This window comes from Varanus komodoensis, unplaced genomic scaffold, assembly GCF_004798865.1.
Source record: "Varanus komodoensis strain SLA01 unplaced genomic scaffold, ASM479886v1 scaffold3, whole genome shotgun sequence".
NCBI lineage: Eukaryota > Metazoa > Chordata > Lepidosauria > Squamata > Varanidae > Varanus > Varanus komodoensis.
In genome coordinates, this window is record NW_025335761.1 from 61,511,417 (window position 1) to 61,536,380 (window position 24,964).

The window sequence follows — 24,964 nt, forward strand, 5'->3', positions numbered from 1 at the left end:
TAATTTTAAGGCAGAAAGCTATGCTGTGCAATGCTGTGCAATTTAAATGTAATCCAAGCATCTCCTTTTGGTCCATATCTGCAGTATTACTGAACATTTCAAATTTACAGACTATAAAATGCAAGGTAATACTCTGTATGAAACCCAAACATGCAATTCATCTTGCAATCAAGTCTTCCAAAAAAGTCATGTTGATCTTTAGGAATTAATAACATTATCTAAAACTGTGGATGATTTTATGCTTGCCCAGTTATATATTCAAGGCTGTCATTCTGCCAACATGCCGCTTCTTTCACTAGTAGTTCTTGTTCTAGTGGCAGGTGTACAACTCCAGGAAGAACACCAACTCCTGTGATTTTTCCATCAACATAACATTGGAAATGACCCTCTGCCTTAATTATGACATCCCTGCGTTAAATGTGGATGACAGAATCATGTCGAAAATGTTCTGACATTTTGGGGTTGTATTCTTTGTTACAATAGTTTATGGATTTATTTTGCTGCAGCCTAAGTCTAAAAAATTTACTCACAATTTGGAATCTGCGAAAGATCGAACTAAACACTGGTCCTTTTTCACTGAAATGTCATCACTGCAGCTGGGGGATAAGACCTGGAGATTCAAATGAAACACATCAAATTGGCTTTTTAAAAATTCCTTCTCCTAAGGAAAGGATCAGCTTGCATAAATACATTTTTCATCTGCATTATAGCAACTCCAGGAGCGACTGTTAATTCTCCAGAAGAAATCTACTCCAAGTAATGACTGTGCATGGAGAAACGTTATTCTCCCTCTTTTATAACATTGCAAGTCACTCAGTAAAGACAGAAGTATGTTTAGGACAGATCCAAAGTACTCCACACAATGAATTATGTAACATATGAAAATCACTGCCACACTTGCCACAGGTTTGGATTTTTTTTTTTTTCAGGGTAAGACAATTTCGTACAAAATGGGTCCAGCAATGGCTGTTAGCCAAGATAGCAGAATGTACGGAGAATGCAGACCTGTGGAAAAACTTGGAGAAAGGCAAGCACATTCTAGCTGGCTTTTGGCTGGTTACTGTCAGAAAAAGGATGGCGCTCCAAATAGAGCTTGGACTGATCCAGCAAGATAATTATGTTTTTGAAATACTGTCCATCTCCCTTCGAACACAATACAGACAATTATCCAGAGAGTTGCAAACTTGGGCACAGATCAATGTTAATTTCAACCCTCACAAAAAGAAGCACAGTTATGCATCTGCAGTTACATCCAAGATCAAATTGGCTCAGATTTATGCTTAAAGGCAGCAATCCTGGTCAGCTCCTTAACATGCAGGGCTAAAAATCTGTGACAAAGGTCATCCACAGTAGTAAGACAAGCTTAAGACATCACCTTGTATGCGCAAACTTCTAAGCACAATCATAGGGTAATATTTCTTGATTTTGTTCTTTTCTGGGTGCACACTGCCTTATGGATGTGTATCCACATCACTGGACTGGGAAACACCACCCTTCTTTTGTTAAGGGACTGCTCGAATTGCGCAGTTCTCAGAATTAGAAGAGTGACTGCATTTATGTTAAACAGCACCAGGAGTTATACATGGAAGCCACTAAATGCAGCTGCTTCCAAAATGTTATATGAATTCTTGTAATCAAACTTCTTCCTAATTGCACCCTGAAATCCTTCCCCTACCTGCACATTCTTCCACTTGGGAGAATTATGCCAAAAGGAAAACTCCTCTAACCAGACAGCATTCCAGGGACTGCCAATGCACTCTCCTCTGCTAGTTACAAAGATCTCTAAATCTGCATATTATACTTTTTTTAAATATGTATCTACAGATGTAGGTTGTCCAAGTCACAAACGAGTTCTGTTTCTGAGAAAATGGAAATTTGTCTTTAAGTCAAATTTGTATGTAAGTCGAATCACATACAGTCAGCCCTCCACATTTGCAGGGGTTAGGGGCTGAGGCCCCCATGAAAGTGGAAAAACCACGCATCTCTCTACTCCACGCCCGAACTCCGAACTCGCCAGTACTTCCTCTTTGCAGCAAGGAAATGCCAGAGAGATTTCCCTCTCCAGATGGGTGTAGCAGGAAGGCATGTTTTGCAGGCCCCACACTCCCCATGCTGATGGCAATTTTCTGCCGTAATTTTTAAAATTAACAGCCTGCAAGACAGTTCATTCGTAAGTACCGGTTGTTCATAACGTGGACATTCGTAACTCGGGAACCGCCTGTATTCAATTAAGAGACCAGCTGCCATGTGACGCCTCTTCTCCCTCCGCCATCATTTAGCAGCGATTCCACCTGACTGCAGCAGCAGGAGAGGCAGGACACCGAGGCCACTCCGACGTTGCGGTGAGGATGGCTGTCATTTGACTGTTTGCATTCAAGCCAGAACATGGTACCTGGAAGCGCTGGCAAATGTGTTTGTTCCCCTCTTCCCTTGTCTCCCTTTCCCACTGGGTCATTTATTTTGACCTGAAAGCTTGCAGGTAGAGCTGTCTTACTTTTAATCTGTGCACAGCACCAAATAACTTCCTACATTTTTAAAAAAAGTGTTTTAACAGTAAAAATTGCATAACCACCTAACATTTACATCCCCTATGAAAGGTCCCCTCCTCTGCCCCAAGCAACAACAATACATTAGAAATCCTGAAAGGCTATTGTTAACCAGGAAAACACAAATATGAATGCAAAAACAGGAAAAAGGAAAACCCCGGGGCAAGCACTAAGATTCCACTCATGTCTAGAGGAGGAATCACTGCAAATCCAAAGGGAGGGTTGGTTGTTTTTGTTTAAAGACCATCAAGGTCAGTCACCAGGGTTAGCAAGACAAGGTTAGTAAGAGTTTTTTTAAAGAGTTACATTTCCTTACCTTCTCTGGAATCGACTAACCTTGATCCCTAAAAGTTAATCCAAATAGGTGGCTCTTCGAATGTTTTAAAGTTTAAAAGGTGCTCAAGTTGCAGGTGGGGGGGGAGGGGTAAATGTGCCCTTTTCTCTCTGCAACTGAGCCTGATGCAGATACAGCACCAAGATGTGGTGGATTTCACAGATTCAGTGAGGTATGAGAAAGAAGGCAATCTTCAATTGTATTTTTAAAAAATTAAGTGGGATTATTTCAGCAAACTGATTATCTACTCAATTATTATTTGCTCAAAATGAAAGCATATTCCAAGTATATACAATTTCTTTAAACCAAATTCACAACTGTCAAACATCATTTTTAAGAACCTGCTTTTCTATTAAAGCAACACTGGACAAAAACCTATGTTAGTGAATTGTAAATTTTTTACTTATTTACGGTACTGCTTAGACTGCTAGGCAAAGAGCACGGAAGTATATTTGCCATCTTATTGGGGGTAGGGGAAGACCCCCTGGTCCTCACTTTCAGTAACTTCTATGTGTTCTGCCTTCCAGGAAGCGATTCTGCTTCAAGGTATGCTAAGAAAGCAAGACAGAAATCCTTCGAGTTTCACCACGGCCCCCATGCAGACATCAATGACAAAGTCAGGGCCACCTCTGGCAAAACACAGCCTTTCAAGGTTGTCACCTCAGGATCTGAATCAGAATGGGAAGAAAAATTGTTAGCTGAAATACCAAGCCCAGCAGACCCAGTGATCATCCAAGAAGTCAATGAAAACCAGATCATGCCAGTGGAGGCAACTGTCACATGAGCAGTCTCAGAGTCTGGCACCAGATCAAAAGGGTAGTGTCGGCATCCCTGCTGTCTGGAACCACCCTGAAGGTGGAACCAAGCCCTTCTGATTGGGAAGGGAGTGGTTCAGATTAAAACCAACTATTTAGCATTGATAGCTGGTGTTGCTAGTGTTTTCATCAATGGTTTCTGCAATATTCCCTTTTTGTATCACAAAGGCAGCCTAGCTTGCCAGTTTCAACATAAGACAGTAGTTAAAAGCCCCTGCCATACAATGCTTGGAAGGTCGAGGGAAGACATTCAATTCCATAATGAAAAAGGACTTGGTTGACCAACAGTTGTGGAATAGGATTTGGGTAGTAGCTACCAGATACTGGCACTTTTAATTGTTTTAACAGGCAAGTAGGGTACACCCTTGTTCGTGAAACATAAAATAGGAAACAGTCCTCAACACGTACCAAACTAGAGTTTTTAGGTTCCTACAGTGTATGCTACCTTTAGCTAAAAATAATTTTAGAATTCAATAGTACTCAATATAAAAAGCACTCAAGCAACATTAACGCACATGCACACAGAGAAGCAGCTGTGATTTTTCACACCAAGCTCTGGAGTAGGCAGGCAGAAGGCCACAAGCTATTTCTGCTTGCTCCAAAACTCAAGTCCTTTACAAGGTTCCTATGGTAGGACAACCTAGTGTGGGTGACAGACCATCGTAGGCTGTCATGCTGAGTAAACAGACTGCTCCTGGCAGGGTGCTTGCTCCTGGCCAACAAGATGCTGGACCCACAACGCGCTGTCCTGTTGCCTCAAGCTGGGCGACGGCCCCATCCTGGGTGGGGAGAAGCACCGATCAAGGACCCTGCAGAAGTGGCGGAACTCCTTTTGCCATTCCCGCCAGCCTCGCCCACTTGCCACGACCAGCCACCCCGTAAGCGTCCAAGCACTGCCTGGAGCTCCGTGACCCCGCTCGGATCCAGCTCTTTTTGTTCACTGCGTCTCCCTAAACCTTTCCCAACTCGAGACATCCTGAATAGCGATCTTTAAACTGAAAGTCCGTGCCAAGAAGCGTTTAAAATAATGCATGGTGTGGAGAAAGCGGAGATGCATAGATTCCACTCCCTTTCTGTTCATGCTCAAGCCCGGGCTCATCCCCTGAAGCTGACTGGCGGGAGGTGTAGGACAGATAAAAGGAAGTACATGACACAATGTATAGTTAAACAGTGAAGTGAAGTGGTGATGGCCACCCACCTGGATGACTTTAGAAGGGGATTGGTCAGATTCATGGAGGAGGAGGAGGAGGAGGAGGAGGAGGAGGAGGAGGTGGTCCATGGCTACCAGCCTTGCTGGCTATGGGCTACCTCCTTTACCAGAAGAGGCTCGCCAGCATATACCAGTTGCTGAGGAGCTTGGACAGGCAGAGGTCTTGCACCGTCCTGATTGAGCGATCCTGTGGGCAGCTGGTGTGCTGCTGGGTGTAGGGCACGCTGGACTAGATGAACCTTTGGCCTGTTCCAGCATGGCTTGTCTTACGTTCTTAGGTAATGCTCCCAAATTTTCCACCCATTCCTGAGACCCCAGGTGCACAGGAATGTGGAAAAGTGCTAGCTTCCCTTCTGCTTGCTCTTATTTTTGATAGGTGTCAGAAGTGAGGCTTTCTTTGAAAACAGGGATTTAGACAGGGCTAAACAGGCAGTTTGACAAGGGAGGTAGATATGATTCGGTACTAGCAGACACAAGGATATTTGTGTGAACCTAACATATCTTTGATTCAGAAGTGAACAAAAGTAGCATGAAGATTCACACTCCAGATAGCAGGCTAACAGAATCTAGCTTTGTAGTGGAAGGGAATACAAAGTTGTAAGTTCTTGGAAATGTTGAAGATTAATTAGCACTTTTAAAAGCACTTCATATGTTCTTTTTTCTGTTTTTCAAGAAATGTTGAAGGAGCTTGAGAAGGATCGCTTCTTTTGATTTGCAGAGGAAGTCTGACAGAATTTGGTTATGCTTTAAATGTTAACTCCAGCTTTGTTGAACAAGAGCTGAAAGCTAAAATCATATCAAAAAGGTGTTTTGACCTGATGAGTTCCTCTCCTTTGAGAAGCATTTAATTTGTGTGGCTTATTATGAGTGCCCTAGATACGCTTTACTTACCAAAGCTGGATACCACTCTGCCTCTTCGGAACTGGGTGTCACACTGACAACTTTACCAAGCAATTCATCAGTAAGACGCCGCTTATCATCCTCCTCCTCCTCGCTACTTTCTTCCTCTTTTTCATCTTCATTACTAGAGGATTAAGCAGTGATTCAGACAGCTTGAGTGTGGAGATAACAGCCAAAAGAAGAATACAACCTCATCAAAGCCGCTGTATCTTGGACTCAACACCTCAGGAGTTCCTGCTTGGCAACCCCCATGTTCCGCAGAAAATGATCAGCACAGCTGGGATTCCCAATGCTAACAAATATAGGTGCTGCTACACGGAGGACCAGACACCCTAGGACCTGTGTGCCACTGCCCCACCTGTAAAGCTACCAAAGCTACAGTTCAGTGGATTCAAAGGATTACACTGTTCCTAGGTTCTATGTCACTCGGAAGTCCACTGCTCAAGATCCCGTCTTGCCAGCTAAAGTCTTTCTCTGCTCCCATCTCCATGCCTCTTCTCTTCACAGTCTCCTCTTCTGAAGATACTGTAACTGCCTTCAGAATAAAGGAAGGATGCATCTATTAAGAGCTTAAGAAATCCAAAAATCCTGTACCAAAAATAGTCCTGCACTACGAAGAGCTGAACTCAGCAACTTACCATATAAATTATGCAAATTCTCAAAATGTTACTATTTTTAATGACATTTTTCTACTTCTGATAGTCACTATAGCAGGCAGCTTTACAGAGCATTGAAGCTCTGTCCTCTGTTCATTCCCATTCCAGTTTCTTCCTCCACCACAATTTTAAACTTCACATGGCAACAGAGGCTAGAAACTTGTGTTACCTTTAAAGCCCAAAGATGTGGTGGCTGCAGAATTCAACACACACAGAATCCTGGGACACATACAAACTTGCTCAGAGCCAAAAAGGTTACACTTCCTCTGCCTGTGCATCCCAGACTAGAATTTCTGCAACTCCCTCATGCAGCTTGATCTTCAACCTGCTCCTACCAGAATAATTTATTCTATTTCAGAGGAGGATGGGAGGAGAGGCAATGGAGAAAGCCCAGTACATTTGGGCTGCCTGTTCCTTCTTCGTCTCAGAAGCTGTTCACAGACTGTAATCTTTATGGGCAACAGGTGCCTCCTTCTGACCTGCACCCAATCAATCAGTCGGACTAGTTCTATGCTGCCTGGAATTGCAAGTCTTTGGGCTTGTTGCTGTTCTTTTACAGCAATTTCGCCCATGCCAAAACCTTGAGAAGGAAGAACATTGTGGAAGCAGTTTCTGATGTGCCCACAGTGGGACGTGGGAGACATGTGCCTGCCTCTGACTGGGAGGTGAGGTGCCTAACGCAGGCTTTTGGGTTCCACTCTGATTCCTGCATATTATACCATGCTGTTGCAACTAAACAAACGTTTAAGGGTAGCAATCCTAAATGGAGAGAAAGCACAAGATAACTTCCTGCAGCTGTTCTGCTCCTTACAGGGGAAGCTCAAAAGACAAAACCCCCCTGACTCACTCCCTGCACAGGAAGACGTGAGCTCCTTAATTTTGAGAAAAGCTCATTAAGCCCGTTAAGGAAATACCACATTATGGAACACTCACACAGGGAGAGAGGATCTCCTTCCTCGGTTGGATTTCTTCCCAATCACTGGTGTTCCAAAGTGCTCTGGGTTTGTTAGTGGCAGTTGGTCAAGCGTCTGGGGGAGGGAGGGAAAAAGACAGCTTACTAACTTTCCAATTTAAAAATGTTTAAGAAACTAACTTGCAGCTTTACAGTTAACCAACCTACCTCACTTTCTGCGAAGTGCCTCTCTCCCTTCAAACACAACGATGTCCTTCGCAACGTCCTCTCGTCACCATCATCAAAGACTAAAACGAAAGTCAAATTAAAAAATAGCATCAACAGGCATTTTATTTGTTACAATTATATCCTGCTTTTCCTCCAAGGAGCCCAAGGTAGAACATAATTAGACTGCAGGTATCTTCTGTCTTTCCCTACCTCTTGTAAGGAACCTGAGGCAGCTTACATCTCTTCCTCCACTCTCTTTTATCCTCACAACAGCAACCCTGTGAAGTACACTAGGCTAAGAATCCATCACTGGCCCAAAATCAAACTAGAACTCTATCCTCCTGGGTCTCCAAGTCCAACTCTCTAACTGATATGCCACACTGGCTCTTGCTCTAAAACACAGCTGAATGAAAAGTGCAAAACAAGCAAGCAAGCAAAATTCCACAGAAGAGTTACATTGCAAGAGAGATAAATCCACAAAGACTGGCAGACCTTCTGGTTCATGGATTCAAATGCAATTTTAAGGCTATACCAATGCCGACTTTGTCACAGTTATTCTTTTTAAAATAAGGACATCATATGTACGCCCTGCCCCTACACAGAGATTGAAATGGTTCTGATCATCTTGCTTTGGAGCTTACACATTATTATATATTAAAAACTTGTTCTCATACACACTTTTCATATACGTTTTTCCAATCATATTTTGCCCCACAAATCGCCAAAATAAAAACTTTCATTAAAGCCATGAGATCCCACACCATGAGCAGTTCTTAAAACATGTAGGACACTGATTAACATATGAAGATTCGATGTATTTTCGTTAAGAATGGAAGCCTGGAACCAAACCAGGAATTATGCTCAAGAAATCTTCCTTCTCAGCAAAGATTCAAAACAAAATACTAACTGAATATGCATCTTGAGCTGGGCAAAGAGCCACATCTACGTAACTGTAGACAGGATACATAAAATGGTGACTGTCAAAACATCCTCCACTTTCTGAGATTCAAGAGTCTTCTTCCCTTCAACATCCCCTGGAAGGAAACTTTCAAACCTCTTCTGTATCCCTAACCAACCCTCATCTGGAACTGTATCCCAGAGCTTGCATTTAAATACACCCATCTCCTTTCAAGCACAACCATTTCTGTTCTGGCAGAAGGCCAGCTACACCAGCAACTCTAGCACGGTTCATCGTCAACTTCCAGAAGCAGTTGCCAGAACTGCAAGTCCCAAGGCCCCCTACAACTTCCAAAGCAACAGCAAAAAATGTAGAAAGTCAAGAACTTTGTGCTTAGAAATGCCTTGAAAGATTTGAGATGCATTCCCCTCCCCATGTCTCCTTTGTATGTCTGGAGAGGCATCTACTGCTGAAGTGCTTATTCAGAAATGGGAACAGAAATCATGCTTTCTAAGATGCAGCTGCCCAGGCAATTGGGTTAGAGTTTGAACAAGATCAGAAAATCTCTTGAGTAGACACCTGTGAGTCTCCTGGCTGGGATAAAGGAAATGCATCACAGATCTTAAAACTGCACAATCCCTTGAATTGAACTCAGGGAAGCCTCAATTATGACATGTAAGGATGTGCAGGGTTGATGGTTTGTGAAATTGATGTTCAAGCTGCTATACAGCCAAGTCGGTTGAATCAGAAAGATTAGTTAAAGATAAGCCAAACAATGCATTAAATCTGCTTTGATCCAACCTTCTAAGAACTACTCAAGGCCAGCTGAGAGCCAAATGAAGACAAACAGCATACAAATGAACAAACTGCATACTGCCTTTTCCCTGTGCTAAGAAATTAATTACATTTCTACCCCACCACTAGCCAAAGCTCTGTGGTTCACAAAACTAACTTCAAACCAACACAGTAGCATGTAATTAAAAAAATTTGCTGTTAAAATCAGAGTAAGAATCCTGATAAAAGCTACCAACTGTATCATCAAGATGCAAACTCACAATTAAAATGCTTTCAAAGCAAAGGGCCAGATCACCTGTGGAAACCAAAACATACCCTAAAGACTAGTGTTGGTGCCAAGCAGCTGCCCTGGATCCGTACTGGAAAGCTGGGAGGGGACCAATGATGATAATCCAGTGCTGATCCTCGATCAGATGCCTCTCCGCCATACAGACAGATCCTACCTGCTGCTACAGCAGAACAGCCCCATTCTATGTTGAACTGGGTGTACTAAAGCGCAGTCATTTCTTCAAGCACAAGCATGTAGGTATATTCATTCGTGCAAGATGAAGATGGCTTCCTGCACTCTGCAAATATACCAACTTTACAGCATAATATTCTGTAAAAAGTGGCAAGCCATTGTTTTTCAGCCTAAGAAAAGGAGCCAAAAGATATACAGAAGCAGTGTTTCACTGAGCCAACGTTTATTGATGTGATTACTTTTATTTAATCTGAAAGCATGTTGTCTCAGAATAGTGCATTAAGTAAACAGCACATGTTTGCAATGCTTCTTAGACTCGGAAAAAACTATAGGGCGTAATCAACCCATAGTTACACAGAATCCATTTCCCCTGTTCAGACATGCAGCAGTATAGGAAAACAATGGATTCTAATAGGTATCGAATCACACCTGTCTAGAAAAGGAGGTGATGAGACAGAAAAGATAGTGCAAAAAGCAACACAGTTTAGTAATATATGAAATAAACAGTGTATTTCCTCAATTAGAAATTTGGACCGCACCACTGTTATTGGTATTGCACGAAGGAGGGACAAACATCTGGCTCCTAAATGCCAGTTTTTTACAAACCACTCTTCCATCGTTTCACCTCCCACTCTTTCCCCCCAGTTAAGTATTCCTTGCCATTTTAAATCTCCTTTCTTTTTAATCTGCTTCACATGCAGCCTCCTTCAAATTAAAGCCTCTCTTAGCATGACCCTTTCAATACACTTAACTGTTCTTAAAGTGTACATTGTCAAGGAGCCATAAATTAAGGATTCCTAAACAAATAGTTGAGAGACGAGTATTACTGCTTCTTTTCCCAGTACTAAATAGACCCCTGAGTCCGAGATATTGCTAATACTTTAATTTTATATTGCAGAATGTCGAAAGCACACCATTCCCACCCCTTGAGGAAGGTATTGTTTACTGAAATGCATAAAATAAAAGTACAATGAAGAATGGGGAACCAGAAAAAGGAAAACTAAACTGTCTTTCTTACAAAACATGACTAGTCCATTTCTTTACAGGGTTTATGTCTGAAGAGCATAAAGGGCATGATGCTTTGGCACTATCCCCTTCCTCTTCAAGGAATTCAGGGCAGCTCCCCATTTCATGCTGTGAGGAAGAATAACTCAAATGATGTTAATTGCCCCAAGGTCGCCCACCGAAGTGAATGGCCAACTGGAGATGTAAACCTGGCTCTCCACTACTTATTGAACAATCTATTCACCCTTTGTGTGATCATTTGGGGGCACAGGTATCGTTTTTCAGAGTAACACAGAAAAGAGCAACATAGAAAAGAACTTGAGCTGTTACCCCCATACTGCAGACGAAGGGCTTGTAGGTAAGACCACCTAGCCAACTCATGGCTGAGATGAGATTTGTCCTGTGTTTACATACCTAGAAGATCTACATGACATTTATTCCCTCTTCTTTGGATCTGCCTATCTTGCATCTCACATGAAATGAGCCACCATCAGCCTGCTTGATCCCCTGCTTTTCACCTTTGCACAATAGCTTGCTTATATGTTGCTGAGGTAGACGAAGTGGCCCAACCTAGTTGAGAGACTTTAGACAGACACTTCTCTTATAGACAAAATGCAAGTGTACTTATTTTAAGATCTGCTGGGCAGTCTGTACTGACGACAACTCAGCTTACTTAACTATGCTTAGGTCTCTAGCCAGGCAGGCCTGCTGTCAGTGTGTTTAATGCAAAATTAAGTTCTGCTACATTCAGTCAGACCTGCTCGTCAGTAAATATTTGTAGGGATGCATCCTTCAGATGCAACACCACAGAGTGGTATAGGAGCTGCTTCCTCTACTGCCCATTGCGTGTTCCATTTTCAACAGCAGCCTGCTAAATGCCTTTGGCAGCTCAGAAGCAGGGTAAAAAGATGGGCCGTTCCCTATTCGTCTTCAGCATGCCGTCCTCAGAGGGATACTGAAGCTTCATTCTGCGGTTTTGGCTAATGCCTCTTGATAGACCAACCACCCATGACTTCGTCCTTTTTAAAGAGGCGCATAAGCTAATGACCATCTTGCAGCAGTGACTTCTATTCCATTTATGTACCTTTTACTCAGCCTCAAATGAAACTCAAATGTCAGCCTCTCTTGCAGTGCTGCTAGAAAAAGTGATTTGAAGTGACATGGACTGTGCTACACTCATCTGAGTAAAAGGCAATATTATTACGGCCAGTTTGCCAAAAGCAAAGACATTCTGGGCTTGGATGGGAAGTTAGCCTTCCACTCACAGAAAGGTTCTTTCAATGCACCAAAACCTGTTGATCCAGAAGATACCAATGATGGGGAGAGACCATTTCCTCTGATTCCCCCTCACTGCAGTCAGACTGTCCCACTGCTCCCGAGTAGATTTAAGGGGAGAACCTGGGAGTGCAGGGAACGGACAGTGAACACTGTCCCTTCATCAGCAGAAGTGCTCCAAGGACAGAGCTCCATTCCTGACACGTTTCCTGCTGGTAAAGCTGATATCTGAATCTGTGCCACTGTTTCTTCCCCCCATAAAGCTGGTGCCACCAAGGAACAGTGCACATTCTTTCCTTTATAGATTTTAGGGTGTTTCTTCCTCCCACATTTGGGTTACAATGAAAACATGTAAGGGTTTAATTACAAACCAGATGCCTTATTCAGGTAAAGGTAATTATTCATTATAGCATATGGCTGCAACCCTACTCACTTGTATGCTCAATTAAAACCTAAATCTAAATCTTGGCATCTATCTGGAAACAAACACTAGCTTCTAAGCAGAAACGTGCAACAAAACAACAAGAAACGGTTACTTGCAATAAGCTACTTGGCCCGTCAATCCAGTCCATTTTCAGTAGGCCAAGGGGACACTATCCAAACCATAAGGTTCATATTCTGAACAAAGCAGTGCTAGTGTCTGCTTAAAGCGTACACACCCCAGCCATTTCCAGAGGCATGTCATATTTTAATGCATTCCCCTGTCAAATGTTTTATATCGTACAAGGAAGCAAAATCAGGGCAAAGTACAGAAAGCCTTTTCTGGACGTCACACACAGGGCTTAAAGCACCAAATCTCATAAAGTTTAGTTACTGCAAAGTTTACCAGAACAAATTCCCAGTTATAAGCCTATTTTAATTCTTATTTCTTAGTACTGGAGGTTGAATCTGATTATCACTACGGTCTTGTCCTTGACACTTGCATAAAACAGTCTAAGAGCATATTTAAGTCATTCTTTCAAAGATCAATATTTGATCAAGTAATAAGTTTGCAAAGTGCTTAGGAAACCTTCTGAAGAGGCAACTTACAAATAAAGCCTTTGTTTTAATGGGATGAAGACTGTTTCAGATCTATGCAATTATCTCTCAGCAACCCGTAGGACATTCTAAACTTATAAATCCTATTCATTAACAACACTATAGCACTCTTTAATTCAAAAAGCCAATTGAAAGCCTTTAAACTACTCTTATTTTGTAAATTTTATCTGCCAGACTAAAGAGACACTGCAGTCATTGATTTTTCAAGTGGCCAAGACTACATGTGTGCACACTGAGGGCACCATCCTATGCAGGTTTAGACAGAAAGAAGTCCTGCTACACAGCTGACTGGGGAATGCTGGGAGTTCTGTCCAAACATGCGTAGGGTTGTGTCTTAAGCTTTCTAACAGTGAGTCCAACTATTGATTTGCTGAGCTCAGTGGCTCCAAAACTTTGATCCCCAGAAGTTTCCAGAGAACAATTCTGTTATCCCTCGGCCCTTGGCCTTGTTGGCTGAAGATGAGGGGAGATAAAGTCCAACAGCATCTGGAGACCCAAGCTCAGTGGACACTCGCTGCATTCTTACTATTTGTGGTTGCTCTGCAAGAGCCTGGGTGTCTCTCATACCGGAAGCCCGTGTAACCAGAACATCCAGGGAGTGGGCCTGGCATGTTCTACATGCCAAGAGTGTGTTCTACCACCCAGTCATTCCTCTGGAGAACATAAGAAAAGGGAGAGAAAGTATCTCGTATCAGCCAAAGAAACTGACCTTCATGTAACTTTGTGGTCAGCTGCTAATTATACTGTTGGTGCGTTTCTGAAACAATCACTCAGCTTCTGACCAGCATTACCAGGCCAATGATACAACAGCTGCACACATGCAACAAACCAATTCTGCACCTTTCTCAGGGCTCCGACCAGACAAAAGGACACCAAATTCCAGTATTCCTGCTATGTGAACTATTTTATTAGAAACCACCTTCTACTCTGGCTTTGTGGTTAGGGCTAGTAGATATGGGAGTGTGGGCAAAATCGTCCATCTTGGCCTTCCAAAGGCCTCGCAACAAGACTGCACAAGTTACTATTTGCCCACACAAATCCACATTTGTGTCCAACAACAGGAAAGAAGGTTCTCTGCCTGGAAGCAGCTCTTGCCCATCTACACCAAGTGGCCGTTTATACGCTTGGGTTATAGCGTGCTTCACCATATTCAGAACCACACCCCTCCTTCTCTAGCCTTGCGTTCAAAAGCACCTCCAACCATACAAATGGCAACAGCGAAGCTCTGTGTGCCGCCACGATGAACTCTACATAACTAATTAAAACCAATTCTTCCTCAATCGGGTGCTTCCTAAACCAAAGTCCAGCTTTTCCTAAGGTGCCGAGCCTCAAAGCTACTACTGCAATTATTTCAACAAAGGCTGAGAAACAACACGGACAACTAAGGTGATCCGAGATGAAACAGCTCCCCTGTTAGGAAGAGTTACAGTATTGCGGGCCTTTGACTAAGTAGGGGAAGACATGAGAGTGGTCTATACAGTTATGCACGGTTCAGGTATAATAAATAGAGTAAGTTTTTCTCCTTAGAAACAGTGTCAACTAAGAAAGCTGATTGGTGGGAGATTCGGGACAGATAAAAGGGAGTGCTTCTTTATACAGCATTTAGTTAAACCATGGGATTTGCTACCGCGTGACCTAGTGATGATTACCAGTTTGGATTGGTTGTACAGAACAACTGTTTGGAGGACAAGCTATCAAGGGTGACTAGCTGCGATATCAATCTATTGCTTCCAGTACCAGGCACGGTACGCACATCCGCCACCAGGCACCTATGCAAGAGGTTTTAGTGTGTCCATGTCTCCTGTGTGGACTTCCCACTGGGCATCTGGCTGGACACCCTGTGAACAGAATGGTGTCCTGGGCAGGCCTCGGGTGCAGCACTGGGCACAGCGCTTAAGCTGTTAACATAGCAGGTTAAGAACACACAAGGCATCTATAATTCAGTTCCTCCATTTCCGAATGTGGATAGGAAAATCCAGCAACGGCATCTTCTTATAAAACACTTCCCACATGCAAATCTAGCATGTCAGGGGGGAAAAGTAGGCCAGAATCCCTCTTGCAGAGATGCTACTACTGTACATTCAGGGAGATGCTTTTGCTGTGATTGAACAACAGGTACAACAACTGGACCACTGGCACTACCACTGATCACAAATCATGATTTAACTCGACAAAGTAACAGATGTGTTATTTCTTAATTCTGGAAGACCCACTAAATATCGGGGCCCAGTGGAAACACCATGTTGCTTGCTTGGGTTTCTTTGCCCCAAGTGACCACTGGGACCACTTTGTCCCAAGTGTAACCAGCATGTTGACATGCCAGTCTTCTCCATCAATTTATTGATTTCAGCTGTTATGTTCGGCAAAAAAGTCTTCTGCAGAAATACTATGCTTCTGCCCTGCTCCAACAGGGGCCTGAAAAGAGGTATTCCAACTCTTCTCATAGTCCCCTTCATCAATCTAAACTACTCCGCCAGATTTAATAATTTCCATTATTGCAAACACCGTATTTTAATGGCAATCCGCTTGTTGTTCTCGCTGTTGCTATTTTTGTATCTCACCTATTCCCAGTGATTGGGACTCAAAACTTTAAAACTTATACAATTAAAAAATAAATTAAGTTAGGAGAATTGCACAGGAAAATAAGATGCCTGGAGCAGAGAAGAACCAAGATGCATGCTGGTAGTAATGGAATGTACTTTGGCGCTGGAAATAGAGCAAGCTAGTTACTCACCTACAGTATACCAGCTGGCGTCTGTCAGTTTACTGATGGTGGCTTCTTGAAAGGATCCATCAGGCATCCTGGTTTCAACAATTGCACCAGCCTATAAACAAATGTTCAAGGCAACACTTTATGTCCTCTTATAAATACTTTTAATAAAACACCTAGTATTGTAGTATCTTCCAGACTTTTGATATCTGGGGCACAGGATTTTAACAAAGACATTAAATTACATGGATTAAAAGTTGAGGCAAATTTACACTTAACAGTGCTTTTACAGAAGCCCTTCTACAGCCTCTGCAAAAATGCCATTTTCCATTCAACAGTGAGACAGCTGCATTAATATGGCTTCTCAGTGACTCTTGGTCTCCCCTCTGCCCAATCAGTCAAAGCTAAAGGACTTGGCAAGAGAGATAAATGTGGGATACTCTCAGACACGTCAACTGAAGCACAGTTTCTGCCTCCTAATTCTCTCCCTCAGTACTTGAGTCATGCACTGGCAATGAGAATAGGGAGAAAATCAGTGCTAAATAGGGCCTCCACGGAGCCCTTGGATATATCTAACCCAATGGCTCAATTTTCATGGCACGTCTCTTTTGCAAAAGGGGTAAACAATGGCCTACAGCAACAGTCGTTTTAAAGGCAACAACTTTTTAAAGAAATAGATCAAAGACCCTCGTTTCATAGAGTATTAGTTACACTGAAAATGTTTTGATTTCACTGAACCTCTCTGAACTGGGACCTGTGCGCTTTTTACTGGGAGTTGAACCATGTGTATTTCACAGAACCAAGAATGGGGACTATTCTACCAAAGGCCACACTTTTGAACTAAAACTTTGTATCAAGTTAGGTGCCTTTGAAAGAAATAGTTACATAAATGTATACACATCAGTGAAATGAATGCTAGTATCCCAATTTTGACTATATTTTTCTTTTTGTGAATAGTACTCTCAATTTTTGACTGAGCTGTTTATAAATCTTTCATGTAATATTGCACTGAAAAGCTATACCTGTAAGAGCAGACTAGAAATGTGAATATATTCAAATCAATTTGAATCAAATAGTCAACCAAATGAAAATAATTATTTCTGAATGTACTGATCTACTTGAAGAAAACATGCTACATACATACCCTTAAAGGTCCTTTCACTTGGTCATCTTGCACTAATTGTGTTGAATTATCTTGCTTTAAGATTACCTAAAAGTTTTGAGAAAGATTTCAAAGAATTAAATTTGCAAAGTAATTGTATCTACATCTACCCACCTATATGAAATACATAGCAGCTGAGACCCAGACTAGCCATCAACAGAACTCTTGCTCTTCAACGTCTACATGAAACTGCTGGGAGAGGTCATCAGGAGGAGTGGGCTACGGAATCATCAGTACGCTGATGATACCCAGCTCCACCTCTCGTTTTCCACCAATCCAGGTGAGGCAGTGGCTCTGCTGAACCGGTGCCTGGCCGAGGTAATGGGCTGGATGAGGGCCAATAAACTGAAGCTCAATCCAGACAAGACAGAGGTCCTGTTGGTGGGTGGATCAAGCTCCTGGATAGGTGGCCTGGTCCTTGTCCTGGATGGGGTTGCACTCCCTCTAAAGGGCAGGGTCCGCAGCTTGGGAGTGCTCCTCAACCTGGAGCAGTCCTTGGAAGCCCAAGTGTCGGCGGTAGCAAGGAGCGCCTTCCTTCAGCTTCGGCTAATCTATCAGCTGCGCCCTTACCTGGAGGAAGACTGCCTAACGACAGTGACACATGCATTGGTTACTTCCCGGTTGGATTTCTGCAACGCGCTCTACGTGGGGCTGCCCCTGAAGACAGTCTGGATACTTCAGATGGTGCAGAATAGGGCAGCCAGGTTGCTGATGGGGACTGGGTGTTATTCTCACATATCCCCAGTTCTCTACCAGCTTCACTGGCTCCCCAGCTAAGTCCAGGCCCAATTCAAGGTGCTGGTTATCACCTATAAAGCCCTTAATGGTTTTGGACCTGGATACCTGAAGGAGTGCCTTCTTCCATATTTGCCCTCCTGCCCCTTGAGATCGGCAGCAGAGGCTCTCCTCCGGGAGCCCTCCGTGAAAGACATCAGGAGGCAAAGTACCTAGGGAAGGGCCTTCTCTATGGTGGCGCCCCGCCTATGGAATGCGCTCCCCAGAGAGGTCCGCCTGGAACCGTCGTTATTTGTTTTTCGGCGCCAGGTTAAGACCTTTTTATTCCAGCAGTATTTTAATAAGTTTTAATATTGTTTTTTTCTATATTTTTAATTGAAGCCAGTGTGGGTCGGGAATTTTATTTATGCTATTACACTGTAAGTTGTCCTGAGGCTTTTTTGCGATTAGGACAGCATATAAATATTTTAAATAAATAAATAAATAAATAAATAATAAACTCTGTTCATTGAACAATCCTATTGAATTATGTGTGTGTGGGGGGGGGAGGGAAGCTGTTTTCTGCCAATTCTCCTTGCAGCCTCCTTCCATAAGATGTTTTGGAGGGTCAGAGGACCCTCGGAAACAGAGTAAGAGGTGTCAGAAGAGCAATCTATGAAATATGCCTCCTCCACCTGGATATAGGCCTCTGCCTGTTCAAGGATACAACTGGATCCAATCTTATGCATGGCAGCACCAAGATTAGAACTTCATTCCTAGCAAGAGTATTTATTTGTTTTATTTTTATTTAGCAAGCTTATATGCCACCCCATTCGCCAAAGCCTATGCTCACAAAGGCATAGGTCAGAGGCATAGGTCTATGTATGTTAAAGTACAGCACAAAATGACATGGCAAGATGGGAAACATTTATTAGGAAGTAATTCCATACTAACAACTGTGTATGTGCATTGGTCTGGCTGCATAAAGCCAACCGAGTAACTTAACCAGCAATGCAAAAGCACCCATCATACCACCTAAATGAAGCTTTTGCAGCAATGCTTCTAAACTCCTGACACATACCTGACCGACTGAACTCCAGCCCACAGTAACAGTGCAATGCTCTGTTATGTGTCTACTCAAAAGAAAGGCTCAATGTGCTTACTCCCAGGAAAGTGAAAAACTCCTAAGAAAAAGGACATAGGATTGCAGCCTAAACCTGTTACCTTGTAACCGTGCTGCATGGCTTAATTATTGGATAAAGCACCAATATTAGGCTGTTCAGAGGCTGTTAAGGCTGCTAATACTAGGCTGTTAAGAGAGTTCTATTCAAGATACTTCCTCTGCTGAATGACTGAGCAAATCACAACGCATGATACACTAGCGACTGGCCATTACGTCTGTTTGATAACACACTGGACTAAATCAATTTATCAATGAGTGACCAAAGCACCTGCAGGCCTGCACACTTCGTTGCTAGGAAATATCCTGTTGGAAATTAATGCATTTTAAAGCAGAATTTAAGATATCATATAGGTCAGGCCCACAAAGGTCTTTCATTATTCATTTCAGCGTCAGCATTTACAAAAACTCCAATTAAGTTATAAGAACTATTATTATTAATTATGCAACATTTGCCTTTTTAGCCAAGATTAACTCAAAGCACAAGACGAACCAAGGCAACCGCTGTGGAGAAATATGGGTCCGCCCACATTTTATTATATTGGGAGGGAGAACCAAAGTATTAAACACATATATTTGCACTCAATTGCCGCTAAAGGTTGGGAGAACTACTTTATACCTTTGCAACTTTTTTATTTCTCTGCTGTGCCTCTCTTAGCACAGATAACAGCCCAGCAATAGAAAAAGTATTCTGCGAGGGAAAGGCCCCAGGTTTGGTTTGCTGCATGCCCCATTTAAAGGAGCTGAGGGAGCAGGTGAGGTGAAAGATGCGAACCTGTAGAGAGCATTTGCCAAGCAGAGTGGATAAATGGGCTAGCTGCACCAATGGGCAGTATCAAGCAGTATCGGGAGGCCCTCGGTCCCCAGCGGCATCCAACATGCTGTCCGTCAAGCTTTGCCTCACCTTAACTTTCACCAGCCTTTTCACCGTCTTGATTTTTGCCTCACAGAAGGCACCCCGGTACTTGGCACTGACATCCGTCCCCTCTGTCAGGTAGGCAGGCTCATCTGCTGCCTGGAGACAGATCAACAACAAGGGCCCGTTAACCGAAGCATGCAAAAATACTTCTCAGATCTATCGTCCCAACTTACGTTGCTCATAATACAACAGCAGACGAAGCATCAAAAGGCAAGAACCTCCAAAACGGCAGCTGCTGGATGTAGACTGGCCACTCACAAAACACCCAAAGCGAGAGGACATACATGCAAATCCCTGCTACCGAAAAAGGAAGGTAGGAAATAAAATAATCCTAATCTTTATTCTACCGTTTCCAACTACTGTTTGGACTCCAACCGGCTATGATCAATATTTCAGAAGTACTAGGCACTGGGAACAGTGTAAGAACAATCCTGTAAGAATATGCATTTCTGGAAAGCTAATGTTATGCCGTCAAGTCTTCACAGAAGAGAATGCTAACTAGTTGTTAGAATTATTAAAAACAAGATTTGCCAAAATACTTTGGCCAAAGCACTTTACCTCATATGGGTTTCTCAGAGGTACTAGCAGGCCAGGCTTTTTTTAAAGGAATGAACATTATTCAAACAATTTGGGGTAAACCCCCAAACATTTCAGTTGATGCCTAATAAATGAAGACCCCCCCACCCCACCCACAACACTAATTTCCTTTGAATGTTTCTTCATTTCCCAAAAGGAGGCTGTGTACATCTTCAAAATAAACACCTGGAGAACAGGACACAGTGGTTAATTTCCATCACGATGTCAGCACATAGCTGAACAGCACATTTAAATAGTATGTCCTGGAATGTTAGATGGGGCTTGCTTCAGGATTGCAGTCATAGTCCTGCAGTCAGGATGCAAGTCATCGACCTGGTTCTCACAAAAGAGCTCAAGGTCTGCCAGGCACAGGCAGAAGAGAACACGTGCTCTGGGCAGCGTGCCCCATGCGCCCACTTTTACTCCACAGCCCACCATCAGGTGTTGAGGAGTATGCCATCTGTCACTAAGGAGTGTTTGTTGTTGGGTTCACTGCTAGGCTGTTTAGCCCGTAAACAACCCAGCAGCCCCGGTGCAGACGTCACATACAACTTCCTACAAAGAAGCCAACAATATGTTGCTGAGTAAAAGCAGAAGTGGAGGGCAGACAGGAAGGAGCGCACTCACTCTCTTCCACTCATTCCTGACAGTCTCTGGCTTCTTTAAGTCAATGAGTTATTACATGTGAATGAGACCATTAAAATGCAATATATTTTAAGTGATGGTACCGTATCACTAACTGAAGCAGGTATAATACATGTGAATCCAAGCAGAGTTATCCCTGCATGACAGGGCTTTCTCCTGCTCACTTCCAAGAACTGCTCTAGTGTCCTTCAACTCTCCCAGGCATACTTTCAGGGTGCAGGGAATTTTTTAATTATTATTTATTTTTATTTATTAAAACATTTTTATGCCGCCCCATTCTTCCCTTCCTGGTCTCACTGATCCATAGTTCTGCCAATGAAAGGACTTAATTTTATTTCTCCCTACATTTTTGGAGGTGTCTTACATACAGTACTCTACTTTCACTTGGAATTTACTCATATGTCAACTTGAGTTCAACCAACAGGTAACACTGAATGACACTGGCAATTTTACACCCATTTCCAAAAATCAAGATCCAGAGAACTGATAAACAACCTTAGCATTTAGTGAAGAAATGGGAATGGTTCTCATTTCTCTTTTCTTCCTCACAGCCATAGTACAAAAATGTGTATTGGACAGCATTTCAGAACAAATATTTCACACTATGCAAAAATATATTAGGACTTTTACCACTAAAAAGAGCATCTCCGGTTACTTACTAATTAGTTTTTGTGAAAAAAAACAAGGAAAAAGCCTCAATTTATTCCTCACAAAATTTAGCCCGCTGGAAAAGTAACTTTCTGGGACACACACGCACATAAAATGTTAACGTGCATCTTCCATACGTTTTAGCAATGCTATTCATAGCACCACTACCTTACCTGCAAAGGTGCATCATGCTACAATATAAAAACTACACATCAGGATTTCATTACATAGAGAAGATCATTTCATGCTGCAGGCTTTTCACCCCTACCTGTTGGGAAATTGTTTACACAGGCAAAATTGTTCTCATTTGTTATCTTCTTTATCTGTGAAACCCATAACTTACTGACAGGTCAAAAATTTGTACTTTGTAAACTTTCCAACAGGAAAACAGAGAAAATGCATTAGAAGAAAAAATCCAGAAGCAAAACCCAGAATGTTCTGCCACATCCAAGCTATCTACAGTCAAGCACATTCAAACACAAACACTTTCTTCAACACATATAGGTCTCCACAACTTCTTACTCCTAAGGGAATAATCAATGGATGAACATATAATTTCTATGAAGAATATCTCAGGTTCAGTTCCCAACATTGGTGAGCAAGTAATGGAAAAAACTTTGCCAAAGACGAGTGTGATTTAGTACTGGGACTCAGGAGATGAGTTCTAGTCCCTGTTCAATCAAGAGGTCAACTTTGGGCCAGCCACACTCTCAGCCCAACCTGCCTCACTGGGTCGTTGTTGTTGTTGGGATGAGACTAAGAGCAGGAGGAAGAGAATTGTGTAAGCCACTCAGGACTCTGAGAAAATAAATCTAAATAAATAAGACCCCAAGCAGAGTCAAAGAGCCACTGCCAGGTTAGACAGTTGTCTGGAGTGGTAAAAGTTTCCTACGTTACTACACCCCTATGCAATATGATTATTAACTGGCTCCCTGAGTTCACAGCTTCTGCCACAGCTCAGCAACCGACAAGTTTGCTGTGCACTTAATAGGATGCTTGATTTCAGACACTGTAAGAAACATAAGCACAAAAACATACGATCAACAGAGGGAAGGAAGAAAATAACACTGAGATTTACCTTCATCTTTGAGGTTATTTGAGGGATTCCAGCTCAAAAAGTTTTCCTTTACAACAGTTGAAGAAATACCTAGAAGACAAGGAGAAGATGATTAAATTCATTCATATGCTTATAAGAATGGTGGCAGGAGGTCAAGAGCACAGAATTCACCTACAAAGTTTCTGGCCAATTAAACAGACCCTTTCCCTGGAGTGTACACAGTGCACAGCCTCTGCTTGTCGAGAACACACACCCTGTGTTTAACAAGCATTAGAAAGGCGAGTGGAAAATGCTAGAGGACCGAATGGACTTCTGGAGTTCTGGGTCAGCGGCAGCTCATGCTGCCCACCTCGCCAGGCCCCTCTCGTTCATCTCCGAGCCCCCGCTGCATCCACGGCCGGCGAGGGCCCCCCTTTCTTGGCGGCCTGTGGCGGGGAGACCCCGGGTCCACGCAGGGGAGGGCAGGCCGAGCAGAGGCCGGCGTGCATCCACGGGCAGCACCTTTAGACCTCTGCACTGCGTGCACCGGGAGCCAAGTCACCACCACCAGCGGGCCGGGACGCGGTCCTGTGAAGAGGCGGCTGACAGGCCGGCGACGGCGGCGCCTCCACCTGCTCCTGCCCTCCTCCAGGGAGCAGAGCGCAAGGAGGCGGCCCACGTCCCCCCCCAGGCGCCCCGCGCCTCCGAGCGCTGGAGCCCCACTCTCCCGGGAGGCCTCGCAGCCCACGGCGCCCTCCGAGCCCGGCTCTCCCCGGGGAAGCCACTTCCCGAAGCCGGGCGGGCTCCTCCGCGCCCGGCCACCGGCGACAACACAGTTCACATGACATCTCGTTAAAGCCCGGTCTGCCCGGCCCGGCCCTCCCCCCACCGGGCCCGCCAGCGCCTCACCGCCGGCCGCGCGGCAGTCGCCCCGGACGCCCTCCCACCACGAGCGGCGCCCCGGGCACGCCTCCCCCGGCGCCCCTCGGGCCCCGGCCCGGGAGAGGGGCGCCGGGGAGCCTCGCGCCCTCGCGGGGCGGCCGGGGCCACGGGCGGGGGCGGGCACCGGAGGCCATGCCCGCCCAGCAGCCGGAAAGGCCCCGCTCCGGCCCCCCTCCGCCCCAGGGCGCCAGGGGCGCCGGACTGCAACTCCCGCGACCCCCGGGGCTTGTGGGAGCGGTAGTCCGGCGCCCCGGGAGGGGAGGGCTGCCCCCGCCTCGGGGCTGGCGGGCCGCGGCGGAGACCCCACGCCTCCGCCGCTCCCGCGGCCGGCCCGGCTCCCTGCCCAGGGCGGCGGGGCACCCGCGCCTCCCGGCTGCCCCGCTCCGGCGCCCTTCCTGAGGCGAGGCGCCCCCCACCGCGCGGCCGCTCTCGCCAGCCTCCCTTCCGGGCAGGAGCAGCCCGGTCCCCGAGATCGAGCGGGCGGGCTCCGGCCCCGGATCGGTCCCCGGCCCCACCTCACCCCTCCGGCCGCTGGCGGTCCCCCTGCAAGTCCCGCTCCCCACTCACAGCCGAGTGATCCGGCGACGGCCCTGCCCGGTCGAGGTCGGTCGGTCTGCCTGCCTGCCTGCCAGCGAGCGCGGGCGCCCCGGCCAAAGGCGCCGTCCGAGCCCGGCAGGAACAGGCGACGGAGGACAGGAGCGGCGGTGGCGGCGGCGGCGGGGGATGTTCGGCTCCGCCCCGCCTTCGCACTCTGCCCGCCCCGGCCCGGGCTCCGCCGCACTCGCGGGCGCCCGACTCTCTTCCGCGGGGCGCCGCTCAGCCCCCCGAGAACAAGCTGTTGAGCAGGAGCTGCGCTGCGCGGCCTCCCATTGGCTCCGCCCCTCGCGCGCGCCCCCTCCCCGCCCGTGACGCCCGAGGGGCCCTGCCCCTCCCTTATTGGGCGCTGCGTGCGTCTCCCGCCTTTCATTGGACTGCGGAAGGGCATCTTCCGGGAGGAGATGGGGCTGGCCGGGCTGGCGGGAGGGCGGTCCGCGCTCCTCCCTCCCGCTGCCTTCTTTCTTTCGTGGGGTTTTTTGTTTTTTGGGGTAAGAGAGAAAGGAGACTTTTCATTGGTCGAGACTGTGAGACGGCAGAGCCCCTCGTTGGACGCCCCGGGCTTAAAAAGGGAGTGAAGTCAAAGTTTCCACCCGTCCTTTCTCGTCCTCCTCTGATTGGGAAGGAAACGAGTGAAAGGGCTTCCGGAAGTGAAGTGCCGCGCGCGGGGATTGGTGGAAGCCTGGCAGGGCAGGAAATTGCGGGGGAGGGGAGCGAGGGGGGGGAAGAGGAGGAGTGGCCGGAGCGGATTGGCCAGCTGCGTCCGTCTCATGGAAACGAAAAGGC

The 24,964-nt window shown here is 45.2% G+C and overlaps 1 protein-coding gene across 3 annotated transcripts in view; it reads right to left on the reverse strand.

Moving 5' to 3' along the window:
* ARID4A (AT-rich interaction domain 4A) overlaps positions 1–24,413 on the reverse strand; it is a 64,074-nt gene extending 39,661 nt beyond the window's left edge. Inside the window, exons 1-9 of one of the 3 annotated variants that reach the window (XM_044435658.1) lie at positions 24,152–24,410; positions 22,685–22,753; positions 19,723–19,833; positions 16,907–16,972; positions 15,787–15,877; positions 7,582–7,661; positions 7,395–7,489; positions 5,797–5,929; positions 531–610 (exon numbers count right to left, since the gene is read on the reverse strand). In XM_044435658.1, the coding sequence (XP_044291593.1) occupies positions 531–610; positions 5,797–5,929; positions 7,395–7,489; positions 7,582–7,661; positions 15,787–15,877; positions 16,907–16,972; positions 19,723–19,833; positions 22,685–22,690 (662 nt within the window). In that variant the 5' untranslated portion in view covers positions 22,691–22,753; positions 24,152–24,410. Of the gene's footprint in view, positions 1–530; positions 611–5,796; positions 5,930–7,394; positions 7,490–7,581; positions 7,662–15,786; positions 15,878–16,906; positions 16,973–19,722; positions 19,834–22,684; positions 22,754–24,151 lie in introns of those variants that run through there. The other 2 variants (XM_044435659.1, XM_044435660.1) reach the window with 2 other exon arrangements.
* Between the last annotated feature and the right edge of the window lie 551 nt (positions 24,414–24,964).